We start from the raw sequence: 14,230 nt of genomic DNA on the forward strand, positions 1-14,230 counted from the left end.
GCACTCGGTCGTACTTGCCGATGAGACTTCGAAGTGCGCCCTCGTGGGGTTCTCTGGACCTTTCGAGGAATCTGGGAGTGAAAGCTTTTCACTTGTATCGTAACGATGTACAAGGGTAAACAGGGCAGTTAGAAGGCACGGAAGGTTTCGCTGTCGCGCACTTGCACTCATCTGTCACCGCGCGCATTTTCTTCTTTTTCCAGTTCTTTCTTCGTTCCTTCCTGCATCCTCGTGTCTCGGTGCATTCTCCGAGACAATTCCATTCCTCGCGATCATTTGTTGCTGAACGTTCCCGGCTCGTCGCAGATTCTCTTCTCAAAATTCGCATTGTCCTCCTGCACAATCCTCGCTCTCACGATTTTTCTTTTCTCTTCTTGAGGTAGCACAATCACGTTCTTCTCATACACCATCAACCTCTCCATTCCTACCCTCGACAATACTAATGGTGCTACTCTTCGAGTGTACCTCGGCAAGCGTAAAGATGCATTATTCTGTACATTCATCCGGCACGCTTTATCGGCTCTCTCGGGCTTTCCGTGACATAATAAATTGCATCTATCCCGATCACAAATACGCGTTTTTCCTCCCCGGTTACAGCGCGTTTTATTATCTGTTTTAATCCTCTTGTCACACCTCTTTTTTGAACACTTTTTGAAGGATTTTTTTGAACATGCCACTCAAAAAGTTAATTTTTTATAATAAGAATACATTCTACAATGTTTAAACTTAATTCTAGAATTTTTTGCGATCCACTTAAACTGTTAGTTTTTGAACAGCATACAGTTGTTTGAAAATTGGTTGGGGTCACTTTGATTTGTATGACAACCGAGGATTAAATCTTCTCCTACGTGTTCCATGTCTGGACGCCTCTCGGCGTTTCCATATTAATTTCGCCACGCTGTCAACGGACAGGACGTTCGAAGAGCAACGACTAAAACAGGAAAAGGACGGACTTTTGCGCAGTTGTCTTTTTTCCTCAGTTTATCAGGATTTGACGCTCGTGTTTGCACCGGATCAGGAGATATTTTTAAACTTGTGTCCCAAATTTCGAAGGTTCTCGATATGTCGTCATGTCCTCCAGATGTCAACCTTGACAGTTTCCTTGAGTCGGTCTGATTCCTGATGCAGCAATAACACTCTTTTGCATTTTCACTCGCTCATTGTTATTTGTTTACTTGATTCCATCTATATTTTTACATACATTACCTTCTTATTTAATAAAAGATAGAAGCTTCTCTCTGTTTATCCTTAATTTATAAAGTTATAAAATACGAGCTAAACAGCTTTGTACTTTTGTCTTTGCCTAGAATAGCATCCTTATGATCAAAGTCATGCTGCCGTCCGTTCTTTGAAAATCCCTGTTAAATCCGATTTTATTCTTTTTATCTTTCAATTTTCTTTCTGCTTTTATCCATGTTCGACTTAATCCGCACGTTTCTTAGAACCCGAGACACGTGATAAATGTAAAATATATTTTGTGACGAGATAATGCAATATCAGTGAAGAGTACGACCAAAATTTAATATTTATCACTAGTATACATATATGTATATATAAAATGTATCTATATATATATGTTCTTACTGGGATCTAAATAAATATTTAATCGCCATGTGATATAAATGTACTAAAGTACATCAATCGATGGATCATTGGTATTCCCATCTCACATCTGTTGTAAGAGTACGTAATTAGTTTAATTAGCAAAATGTAATTGGAACGCGCCGTGGATTAACAATCAATCGAATTGGCTGCTGCGGGAGAGATAACAGATTCGATTAGCCGACGGAAAACAAAATTAAACTCATTAGATTTTTATCGAATTCAGATATCGATATATGAAAACGATCTTTGATAGTTAGGCTTCCGATGATGGATACGTATCAATTAAACTCATTAGCATAATTGATCTCAGCATAATTATTTTTCTTGCTTAATTAAAATTAATTAACATTCTACTTTTTGCTTTAATTTAATTGTTAAGGTAATTGAAAAGTTAATTGCAGCAATATTAGTGTAAAGAGCTTTACGTAGGAAAATTAACTCGGATCTAAAGAATTTAATTAAAGTCCGTGCGTGTGTGTGAATAATTTAAAAGAACGGAGCGAGCGCGGAGTGCGAAATCTATTTGCGATCACGCTCCAGCTTTGCCGCGCAAGAGGAAAGTCCATTTCGAAGATAAAGTTTACACAACACAACGCGGGTTACACATTCAGCGAAATAAAATAATCAACAAGTAGAATGTACGACGGGCTTTCTGTGTTTTTTTTTCTTTTTTCCCCCGCGTAAAGGAAGGCTCCTCCTGAAAAATTCAATTCGGGCTAAAATTCAAGCTATATGTCCGATCTTTCCACCTGCCGATGCGGTTCGCGCGCCCGATAAGCGTCGGTCCACTCTCAACCCCCCGACCGGCACACAGCGAAAACAACCCCCTCGTCCGGCCTTCCTCTGCCGCCTGGCTTTTTACCCCTTCCCGTACCCGTGACTGCCGGACCACTGGCAATCCCCGCGCGGCGAAGCACACCGCACGGTCCTGCCGCGCGCGCGGCCGGATCCAGTATCCAGTCACAGTTCGAACCTCGAGGAGACCGAGCGTGCGAGAGAGCACCCGTTCGTAAACCTGGACCACGTAAACGGACGCCTCGGAGGATCGTGCCGGGATCTTCTGGCATGCGATCAGGAGCATGCAGGTAGGAGCCCGCTGTCGATGACCGACGCGACGCGCGCCCCTTCCTCTAAACTCGAAGTGGATACGTAAACTCTCTCGCGTCCGTTGATCCTCTCTCGATTTTATTTCGAAATGATCATGACTTATGGAAGATGATGTCTGAAGGTGGAATATAAATGTAGATGAGACCCTCGGTTCTCCGTCAATCAAGCCGCTCGTTAAGCGTGACTGAGGGAAGTGATCTGATTTTTTGTGTGATCGATATTTTTGCTGAAATTATTATTTCGTGAAGTTATTACATAAAATTCTACGGGACACGGTCGGTGCACAAATTGCTTTTACAATCAGTGTCGTTTAAATAAAAAGCGTCGATTGTTTGTTGCTTGAAAATCCATCGCGTCCCTTATCGAAAGTCAACTATGCAAGAAGCATACAGGTGGGTCGGGGAGAACGTCCTGAGCGATCGGTAAACCGTTGCTGTTGCAACGCAAACATTTGGTATCGTGGGGGACAAATCAATTTAATAACAATTATTGCTAAAATAAATCGAACGTCTATGTGAAATAAATTGAAAATATATTTTTATGTAGTATATTTTTCTCGCAAATCGATTGTTTGACTATGTATTTCACATCTTTATATCTATATAATTTTTTTGTATCTGTAACAAATGTGCGTTTCGCAAAATGAATTTACTTTGCATTTCATTCCTTTACTTTTATCGCTTTCGGTACGTTTCTGGAATACATTTTGTGATGTTGAATTAAATTACACCGGGATGGCTGCTATGAAAACTTGTTGAATTCAGTTTATGAGCGGCACTAAGCAACCAAAGAAATTTAAAAGGTTGATGTAACTCACACACGCGGCAAACGGCTTTATATTTCCATATGAGAAACTTTCTTTGCCATACCTTTCTACTTTGTTTTACTTAATAGCTCTTTTTTGTCGAGTTCTCTTGTTCTTTCATTTTTAAAACCATAATCAACAGGCCATATAAAATTATAAAATACATCACGAAATTAAATTATCAAGTTAAAATAATATTACTCTTCTAGTAAATAATATTATTCTAATTATATTTATTCTTTCTGATAATTTAAATACCTGTGGTGAGATACAAATCCGTCGTGACAGTTAAATGGCTGGACAGGATCAATCTGTCGGAAATTCGCGAGATTGCGAGACCGTGAGTCTATTGTTTGAAAACATTTTCATACGCAATAAATATGCACGAAAAGTGTCGGAAAGTATAATGGTTCCGAGCAAGGGAACTTTTCATTTAGTCGAGACAGGCATCGTGCCAGGAAAACGATCTCCGTGCCTTTTTTCTTGCCCTCATCGACCGCCGACGCGTGCCAAGGCCAGACAGGAAGACGAGATCTTACAGTCATGGTCACGAACAAGCGTGTCTCTTTATGCAGTTATATTATGTGAATCAGTACTCCGTCCTGGTACTATTAACGGCCACCCTTTCGAGTTTCCAATCGATTAGCTATCCTCGTAATTCATTTCTAATGACCTTTCAGAACCTCAGAAAGAATCACAAAGGAGTATGTCACGTTAAAATTTTATCAGTTCCTTCACGTAGAACGTTCGATCGAATAAGGCCCAGTTTCACAAGTGTCGGTTAACTTTTAATCTTAGATTAACTCAGTCTTCGTCTCTTTCTAACGTCCCCCTTAGAAAGAGACGAAGAGTGAGTTAATCTAAGGTTAAAAGTTAACCGACACTCGTGAAACTGGGCCTAAGCAACGCAAAGTGTGTGATCCCTTATTAATTAAACCTGCCCACGAAAACTGACATACACGCGACGCGCAAGATACTTTTCAACGGAGGGCTCCAAAAACGTGTCAATCTGCAAATTAATGGAGGACAAAAGTTTCCGATCGTGCCGGGGCTAGCGTGGTGCACGACACGTTGATTACCACATTTCATGGCTGTTAGATTAAATAGATTCGGGAAAATGCATTACGAGATTTGCATTACGGCGGAGTTTCTCGGTATACGGAACAATATACTTTCAACTTTTCGCAAGGTTGTTTGACTTGAGAGTGACTCTTGAAGTTTCGTAACTTCTGTTTGCAAGAATTGTTTAAAATTCGCGACCTCTCAACGTTGCGGTTATTCCAAAGGGATTCGCGACATACACTCACAAAACTAATCAAATTGCACCATTGTTACGAATTTCTTTTGAAAATTTAAGAACAAAGATGTCCGTAATAAAACGATAAGTATTGATGTTGAAAAGTCGTTTTCGCTTATTGCTTTTTTCGAATCAGTCGTAAATAACTGATGTGTATAGTACATTTGATCATTTTTGTGAGTCTATATCCTCTCGATTGCAGACCTCCCGACTCCTAGTTGATTCTGAATTAATCAAATTCGGAGATGAAAGGAAGAGCTCTAAGATACTCTAGTAGCTACCCCTCGCAATCTTCCTCGCGCTCCTTCGCGGGGTTTTCCACTGGTCAATTTGGAGTACCGCCAAGTACGCATCTCGCAGCTTCCCATTTGGCGGAAGTCTCGCAAAAAAAGGAAGAAGAAAAGCATTTACACATCTGGCACGCAAATTGCGTTCGAATATGCGAAGTAACGATCGATATTTTGCGTCGCCTTTCTCGCGCGGCCTGATTCGAGCGGGAGATCTTGAATGTCACGAGTGAGATGCGACGCAAATTCGGGGAGTCGTTCTCCAAAAAAAGGGGTTTGAAACAGTGATTTTTTTCCCCCCGAATTAGTCAATTCTTTTTATTGCTCAATAACAATGATCTATTACGGAAAAGAATCCGCATCTGTGACGAGTTGACTTTTTATCACAGCGGAAACGAGTTCGCACTTTAAAAAGAGAGACTTTGCATTATCGATTTGAACACCATGCATTTCCCCCCTACGACTTTTAGCGTGACTCGGAATCATTCCGCGAAGCAATAAAAAAAATGTTTGATGGGTTTTGCTTAGCGCGAACATTAAGAAACGGCAATGGAATAGAGGAATCGAGGGGAGAAATTGTGCGGAGACATCTCGGGCGACAGGTTTTCAACATTTTCGTTTCATCGGCGACTGTTTTCCTCTTTCTCGCCTATCGACGAAGCGGTATAACTGCGAGTTTCGTGTTTCGTTTCGATTTGTCAACAGATATATTGTATATTTCGGGTACGACCCTCGTCATATCGCCGACACACTTCCCGCTCGCACATTATCGATCTATTTCGCACTCTTCCGTGGCCAGCCCTTGACTCTATTTCCCGAGGGGTCCGAATTAGCCCTCTTTTTATAGAATAGGAAAAATATTCGAAATATTATTATTCTTTATAGTTGTAAAAATATTCTGCAGAAAACGATTTAGAATTAGAAAGAGACCTCTCTCTTTCTAATTCTCTCGAAAGAGGGCAAAGCAGATCCCAGATTTCGGGACTAGCTGTACGCGTTTCCTTCAGCAACCGCACTTCCTCTTGCTCGCGCTTCATCGACCCATTTCGCATTGCTTCTGCGGCCTTTTTCTCTCGACGCTTTTTTGTACACCGGGGCGACCTTTGCAAGCTCGCCGCACCGGAAACCAGCGAGCCGTTTATTCCCCAGTTTGCGGCCTGTCTCGGTGGACGCGCGCCATCCTGCTGCGTGAGTGCGATTCTCGGTCAGCGAGACGTGCGAGACATTTTGAACTTTAAACCGTGTATTATTATTATCCATCGTGTTGTCCGCACAACACGTCGTCGGCAGGGTTTAATAAAAATCAAGATCGTTCGATCGACGGATAGAGAGCCCTTGCGACGAATAAGCCCCGGCGCGAAAAGGCCGAAGGTGAGGCACGAGCGAGGGTAGAAATAATAATTCATTGAGAAGTTATGAAAAGATGACGGTTCAGATTGCGCTTTACACTTCATTTTGGTAAATCATGACGGCGGTATAAACGATAACGCCGGTTCTTCAATCCTGATTCATAACCCAATACCATAGAATATATACATAGAATACATACATAAAATTAAACGATGGCGAATATCGACCGACATCATTCAGTAACTTGAAAATAGATGGACCATTTTTAACATATAAGAATTTATTTTTTCCACGTGCGCACAATGACGTCATTCGAGAGCCAAGATTAATCCAGGGCACGTATTATGGAACGTTTTCGGAATGAATTCCGGTCGGAATTATTCCATTTTCCTTAGGAAACACAATAGAAATCTAGGAAATAGCTGTAGGTACAATTCCGTTTGGAATCCACTCCGAAAAGTTCCACAATACGTGCCCAGGTTGTATTAATAAAAGATTGTATTAATAAAAGGTTGTATTTATAAAAGAATTACATTAATAAAATATATTTGCAGATAAAAGCATCCAATTTCGGCAAGATAGAAAGCCTGTTGTACTCTAATATTTCAAAGATCGCAGAATATTATCGGAAAAATCTATATTCTCCAATATCTGCATCTTTCAATAACATCGACTTATTTAAAAACAACAAGTGTTTATTTCTAGCAAAGTTTTCCTTCTTTTAACGGATACGCTGTAGCGTCTCGCTCATGAACGGATTTACGAAATGTACGTAATTTAAATAAACTTGAAAAATATACTTGTCGTGAGACGCATCTCTTGATAAGATTCTTAATAATTTTTAACAACTATTTACAATTTAACAATTTACGTGACCTATTAATTATGATACTAATTTTATAAAGAATGACAGTATCTTTCGGGGAATTTATCGGACTCTTAACTGTAATTAGTCATATTCCACGAAAATTAATATAATTATATCATTGATATGACGTCAAAGATATTGTGTGAGATTACGAATGAACGATAAGTGGACACGTGCATGATATTTCGTGACAAATACGCTGAGAATAGCGTATCGCACGGAAGTTTCAATTTTTCACTATTTTGCAATAGCAATCTGTGAAATCTGTGAAATCTGTGCTTTATTTATGCAACAAGATAAAAGATTTGATGTTTCAATCGTGTGTCAGGAGCTTCGAGATATTTTTTTATCTTAACAAAAAAGTCTACGCGAGATTCTCCCCGTTACTTTTGTTATACTCTTTTTAAACGTCATTAGGATGGAAGTAAAGCTCGCGGCAGCGCGAAATAACTGAGTATCGGATCGATTAATCTGCTCTTGAAACGCGACCGTCGCGACCGTGGCTAAAAATATTTCTTTTCAATATTTCACATGCTAATATCCAGCCGTGAAGGACCGGCCTTTTATACGGCGCGAACGCAGAAAATGTTTGTCTCGTGCCACGACGACATTACCAAGTTTCTAGCGGCGATATTTATTATCGAGAGCCATCGGGTAACTAAAAGTCGCAAGGTGTTCTCGCGCGATACGAGCCTACGTAATATTTCAAAGTCAATACAGTTCTGAGTGCATGCCGCAAACAACAAAACTTAAGTAAATCTCGTTTTTATTCTAATTGGTATTTTCAAAGCACATTTTACTTCGACAAGTTTTAATCTCTGTGTGCGAAAAACAAAAAAAATAAATAAATTTTGTTCCGTAAAAAGATATACAGAATTTATGACAAAAATCATAAATAAAACTGCTAATTGTAAGTCGTTTAGCAGAAACCACTGAGAGAGCTGGGTTTGTGCCTCAATGCCGGAGTATCAACGAGCAACGTTGTCATCGCCGAAGTCTGCAACGAGACGCGCGGGGGACTACCTCTTCTTCAGGTATGGCCCAGCGACTCGCCCAGAGCCGATACCGACGGACAGGCTCCAGCTTTTATATTCCCAGATGTGCAGGAAAGTGTCAACGACAGCGGCATCGAATCCATCCAGGTGCGAGTTTTACGCGATACTATTTTCTTATCAAATCCCCACATGTATGTCAATAAAGTCAATAGGTCAATACTCTTCAAGTGTGCTTGAGTGAATCGAACAAACATAAGTATTCTCGTGACACTCTTGCACGCGCCGTAAATTAAATTTCTACCGGATATCAAACGTTCTAACACGAAAATGTTTAGGTATATAATTAGAATAATAATTAATTAGAGCAAATCTTATTAATAAAAACATGGTCAACTGTCCTTTCCGCGTAAAGAGTTAACCATGTTTTTATTAAGATCCTCTCGCGCGAATTGTCGATTCGCGATTTGTCACAACATCGTGTGAAAAAAATATATATAACTTTTGTGAAATGCGTTAAAGGCATCGCCGTCGCCGTGCGGTGTCACCTGCAACAGCCCGGCGATGACGCCGCAGCAATCGCGTCGCGCCAGCCTGCTGCATCCGGATCACGCGCGACTGCAGCTGCATTATCTTCATCACAACCACCATAACGCGGGGGCGAAGAGTCCGCCGTCGCCGGATAGGACGTCGATAGACGAGGACCACGAGGACCGGCCCGCGCCGCCGAGTCCCTCCAGTTCGACCACCGGCAGCCTGCGATCGATGCCGAGTTCAGCGATCGTGTCGATGCACTCGCAGGACAGGAGACGCAGTAGCAGGTAATTGATTTGATGCTCGTTCACGCATTTGGCTCGCGCTCTGTCCGACATCTTCGGCCGATGAACCGATCTTGTTTCAAGAAATAAATTATGTTCGACGCTAATTGGCAAAAATTATTTATTTGTATAATCTCACGACGTTTCGACCATTGATTTTGGTCCTTATCAAATACGATCTTGTTTCTTTATCTTTTTCTATTCTTTCATTTAAATTTACTTTTATTCTTTTAATGATAATGCATAAAATAATTGGAAAAATTATAGCAAACATATAAAATTTTTACTATCTGTTATATCGTGTGCGATGAACAAAGGGTGGTAACTTCCCCTACGTTGTAATCATAATGAATGAGCAAAGTTAGTAATACTGACGCAGCAGAGACTGTCATCGTGGACAGAATTTCGAAGCAGTTGCGCGACAAGTTTGACAAGTATTATTGTAAGAAATATTATCTTCTTCGGTTCCTTATACTCGTAAAAGTATCGGCAACGCGAATATCTATTTTCCGACCTTATCCTTGGCCGCGTATGCGCGTTGCGAGCAAGGTCCCAGAGATCCAAACGGTAGAAATAATCTTTTGTTAGGATACACGCGTTCGATGACGGACTTGGTCTTGACTCGTGTCAAGGAACGACCTTGACACGATGCAAATGTACGGAAGGTATACGTCAATGACGTATTAGCGTTACGATTGCACACGTGCGCGTACATGTGCACGTGCCGGTAGAATTATTCGCACTTGTATGAGTCCCCGTCGCAAACGTCAAGTGGTTCTTTCTACGACGAGGACCTCGAGAAAATGGTTTTTTTTCCCCTCCCCCATCTTGAGATCAACCGCGCCCCAATTTCGCTCTCTTTTTGCTTGTCGCAATCCTACAATCTCGTGAGCGAGCACGCCGAACCTCGTGCGAGGTCAAGACATTGGATCGCCTTGATAAAGGCCCGCTTTTATGCTCTCCTTCGTCACACCTTCATCTGCGCTTTTATTTCAATTCCAAGAGCTCGCGCCGGAATTGTCGTACTCGTACCAAACTTTTCGCTAAAGTCGCGAGAGAGATTTTGAAAAAAGTTTGCCAGAAAAGTATGTTAGCTTATATAATATATATATTCTAGAATTATATAAAATAAACAATTAGAGCAAATATTGAAGTTAATTATAGCAATTATATTAGTAACGCGTTTAAAATAGCAACAAAATTTCTAGGAAGAAAAGAAAGTTCGGTGCTTTTGAAGATACTGCTTTTCAAGAATACGCTAGCTTATATAAAATAGCCGAATAGTGTGTATACTGTATAGTAATTAAATATAATAAAAACGACTGTAAAAAATATAAATTATAGCGCGTAGGATGAAATAATTACGATATTTCTATATTTCTTTCTTCAGCAGATACAGCATGTTCGATGCTCTGGATTTGGAATACGCCCTGTTGAGGGCCGCGGCCCGCGGTTCCGTGGGCCCGTATTCCCTGTCGGAGTCCCTCCACAAGTTGACCTTCACCCAGAGCCTGGCCTTTCCCGCCCTGGCGCGCGGTCTCGCCGCGAAGCAGAGCGTGCCGAGCGGGAGATCGCAGCAGCCCACGGAGAGCGGGCTGAACGCCTTCGCCAAAGTGGTGACCGCGATGGTGTTGATGCTGGTGAGCGTGCTGGTGTTCGGTGTGGTCTACAAGTTCGCCAAGACGTGAGGCTGGCTGCTGGCACCCGGCCGGTATCCTGGATCGACGCAGGATAGCAATCGTTTGGGTGCCTTCAGCGATAACGTCTGATGAGGAGGCCTGAGGAAGGGTCTGGATCTCAACGCGCCCCGCGCGAGAGAAAGTATTGAGAAGCGACGGAAGAGACACGGGACACTGCGTGACACAGTCCACGTCTAGGATGACGTTTTGACTGACAATGAGTGTTCATTGGTCATTTAATGACGAAATTAACGTGTGAATGAGAAATGAATGAAAAGACGGTGGCGACTGTTGATACACGACTCATTCTAGATGCGATCAGACAGATTGTAGAAAAATTTTATACGATATGTCTCATTGTCTTTGTCGCGTTACGATATGTGTATTTAGATATTTAACGTAAAGTTTCAGCGAAGATGACGCTGCCATGAGAAAAAATTGATAATGAAGGGCATATAATAACGTTATCGACAAGTTATTTGATCCGTTAAATCGACAAGAAATATGCGATATATATACATATAGTTATCACATACTGCGAATATGCATAAATAGTATTAGGTCTGGAATCGAGAAAAAGTTTCGATGTGGAGAGAACATGTAAAATGGGAAAGTCACGTGGTCTGAGAAGGCTTACAGAATGCATATTTGCTGCGAGTCTAGCTGGTTTATTTTCTGAAAAATAGTTGCGCGCGTGAATCTATATTGACGGGGATTTTCACATCGACGAATGCATTCGATCCTAAGTATCTCGGTAATGAATATAAACTTGTGTTTTGATCTGTGGTATCGCCGAAGAAAACATTTCCGCGTCGTTTTCCACAGTACTTGAAGTGCGGGAAATCCATTAAAATGTTCTTCGGCGAGTTTTACTGCACCGTGATGATAGACGGGTAACTGGGGCGGTGCTCGGTCAATATAAGCCGGATTGCAGCTGTGACGACGAGGAGAGAACGATTGTGGGTCGAGCCATCCGTTGAACTGTCTATTCTGCTCGGTAACACTCGAGTAGGATACGCTTTATGCAATTGAGCGAACGCTCGAAAATTCAATCGCGGTTTTAATCGCAATTCTCGCGCGAGATAAAGATCAAACGACCGCGAATTAAAAGATCGCCGTATTTTTTGAATTATATCTCCGAATTTTTACTAACAATAAGACGACAGAATCTTTCCTAGATAATTTTCAGCGCGTTTTTTTTTTCAATATTCGCCCCGGACAGATCCATATGTAATCTGAAAGAAAAGCTCGGTTGTGATGCGCGAAAGTAAGGGACACGAAACGATCTTTCGACCATCCTAGAACTCTTTTAGCCGTTTAATTAATTATTTAACTCAATACCGGCCAATCCCTTGGCCAATCTACGTTGCCTTGTCCGCGCGCAGAGTCGCCATCTCACACGGACGCCGCACATGCGAACGCGTAATCTCGCGAATTTTTTGGGGAACCTCTAAACGACTGTCCAAGTGCTTTACACAACTTCTATTTCATGACAATCGGCCGGGAAGCGCTCATTCCCGGCAAATTAAATTATAATGTTAAAACGCGACTCGGTGGAAATTCCGGCTTTCGGGCCGGAAACGACGAACGCACCGCGGTAAACTAAGCAGAGCTTCCGACGATGCAAAATTAATCTGAGGTCAGCTTATCGTCTATGCTTGGTCGCAAATACGGTCGAGGCTTGAAATCGAATCGAAATCCGATGCGACACTGAATAGTTTTTCATGCCACCAGCCAGTCGTGATACTTGCGATCGACGTTAAGGCTACCGCGTATTTTTATAAAATCTCATATCGATCGTTACGTCAGTATAGTAAAAATAAACTCGACTCGCTTGTTATATACACTATCTCATTAAAGAATTTTCTAAAGGGTACAATTTATTTTTGCTAGATCCTAAAATCGATTTCGATTCCGTTTCAAGCTTATGAAAGCTCAAACGGGCATCTTTGAACTCGTTTCGTACAGCCTAGAGAGAGTCGCGCGTTTGTTTTATATATAATTAAATATATAAATACATATATACATACATAATTATATATATTGTATATATTTATGGTCGCGCGCGCGCGTAACGAAGGAATATCTTCTTTACTTTGATGTTGTGCTCTGTACGAAGCAACGAAATTTCTAAAAGTTATCCAAGACGCGTCACGATATAGCGGAACTACCGCTCTCTACTTTTTTTAACTATCGTATTGTACGATGTATACATATATGTAACGCTAATGTGTTGCACTTACGATATATGTAAGGAACAAAATTTCTTTCTTTACTTCCCTTGTGTGATACGCGACGACACACTCAAAATTAATCTCGCGATGATGTTTTCATGCTCATCGCAACAAAACCAGAATTGGTAAAAAGGTCCTCGCGTCACATTCCACTTCACGACTCTACGAGACGTATACTGTCCTAAATTCTGCTAATGAAGAAATCGAAGAAATCTCTCGCTCTAGAATTTATATCAACTCTGACATTTTGATTTCTATTCTCCACAATTTTTGTACCTTTTTATTTTGCGGTTTCGGGGTTTTTTGCGACACAATACGTGAGAATGCTAAAATGTCATATTTTTAAATGTTATTTGAAGAGAAAATAAATAGAGCAGTTTCTTTCAGTTGCACATTCGGTATTTACGTGAAAAACAAGCGTAGATCATCATATCTATCGAGAAAAAAAAATACAGAAGAAGAGAAGCGGGAACGTGAAAAAGACAGCTGGAAAAAGCTGACCTAAATTATTCTGTGGTTTTTCCATTGTGACGATGCCATCGATTCATGCAGCGATAATACAGTTAAACGGGGAAATTGAAATATTTTAATTTTATGAAGTTTATCTTCTTCGTGTGTCTAGATGAAGACTGTAATTACGAATTAAAATTAAAGAATGAATTTTTGATAAACAGATCAAATCAGGAACGTGAAGTGTGCAAATTAATTGTGGAACGAACGTTCAGCTCGAGCTTCGCGTATAGAATAGCATTCGCAGATTTTCAATCGGCGGTATACGTTTCCGTATTTATATAATTATAATACTTACTGTTCTGTTTAGAGATCCATTCAGCATCCTGTCCAGTATCGGCCACGATGTCAGCCGCGAAAAATGGGTCGATTCGATATAAAAGTGTTGCGCGTTGAATTTAATCGTGCCAATATGTATCCGTGATCGTACTCACCAAAACGTTTTCCGAGTCTAACCGCGTCTACGCTAAATGTATACTGCTTGTAAACGTTGTAACTACCTCCTTTCGATCGTCCCATTTTGCGGTAAATTACTTTCCTTTCTTCCAGCAAAACAAAAGAGGAAAAAAATAAAAGGGCTACAAAATTACTAGCCGACGGCAGTCGCTTTAATTTTACCTTTGTTCTTCTGCAATTCAATCTTTTAAACACGGCGTGATATTAACAATTTTTTAATTA

The 14,230-nt window shown here is 40.9% G+C and overlaps 1 protein-coding gene across 2 annotated transcripts; it reads left to right on the top strand.

Moving 5' to 3' along the window:
* Nucleotides 1-1,591: 1,591 nt before the first annotated feature.
* Nucleotides 1,592-14,141, top strand: LOC139781267 (uncharacterized). Of its 2 annotated transcripts, none has more exons than XM_071720121.1 (4): nucleotides 1,592-2,690; nucleotides 8,243-8,461; nucleotides 8,834-9,132; nucleotides 10,523-14,141. In XM_071720121.1, exons 1-4 carry the CDS (start codon nucleotides 2,685-2,687, stop codon nucleotides 10,815-10,817), a joined length of 819 nt encoding a protein of 272 aa, XP_071576222.1. In that variant the 5' UTR covers nucleotides 1,592-2,684; the 3' UTR covers nucleotides 10,818-14,141. The 2 variants fall into 2 exon arrangements, with proteins under 2 accessions (XP_071576222.1, XP_071576221.1); XM_071720120.1 differs by having other exon boundaries at nucleotides 1,593-2,690; nucleotides 10,520-14,141.
* Nucleotides 14,142-14,230: the final 89 nt, after the last annotated feature.

The sequence above is a fragment of the Temnothorax nylanderi genome, unplaced genomic scaffold (assembly GCF_030848795.1).
Source record: "Temnothorax nylanderi isolate EJ_2023f unplaced genomic scaffold, tnyl_v1.0 TNYL_tig0325_pilon, whole genome shotgun sequence".
Lineage (NCBI taxonomy): Eukaryota > Metazoa > Arthropoda > Insecta > Hymenoptera > Formicidae > Temnothorax > Temnothorax nylanderi.

What these genes read in the sequence shown, in the direction of transcription:
- LOC139781267 (XM_071720120.1), top strand. An exon ending in GCGGCATCGAATCCATCCAG is followed by an intron (nt 8,462 to 8,833) that starts GTGCGAGTTTTA and finishes AATGCGTTAAAG; the next exon opens with GCATCGCCGTCGCCGTGCGG. An exon ending in GACAGGAGACGCAGTAGCAG is followed by an intron (nt 9,133 to 10,519) that starts GTAATTGATTTG and finishes TTCTTTCTTCAG; the next exon opens with CAGATACAGCATGTTCGATG.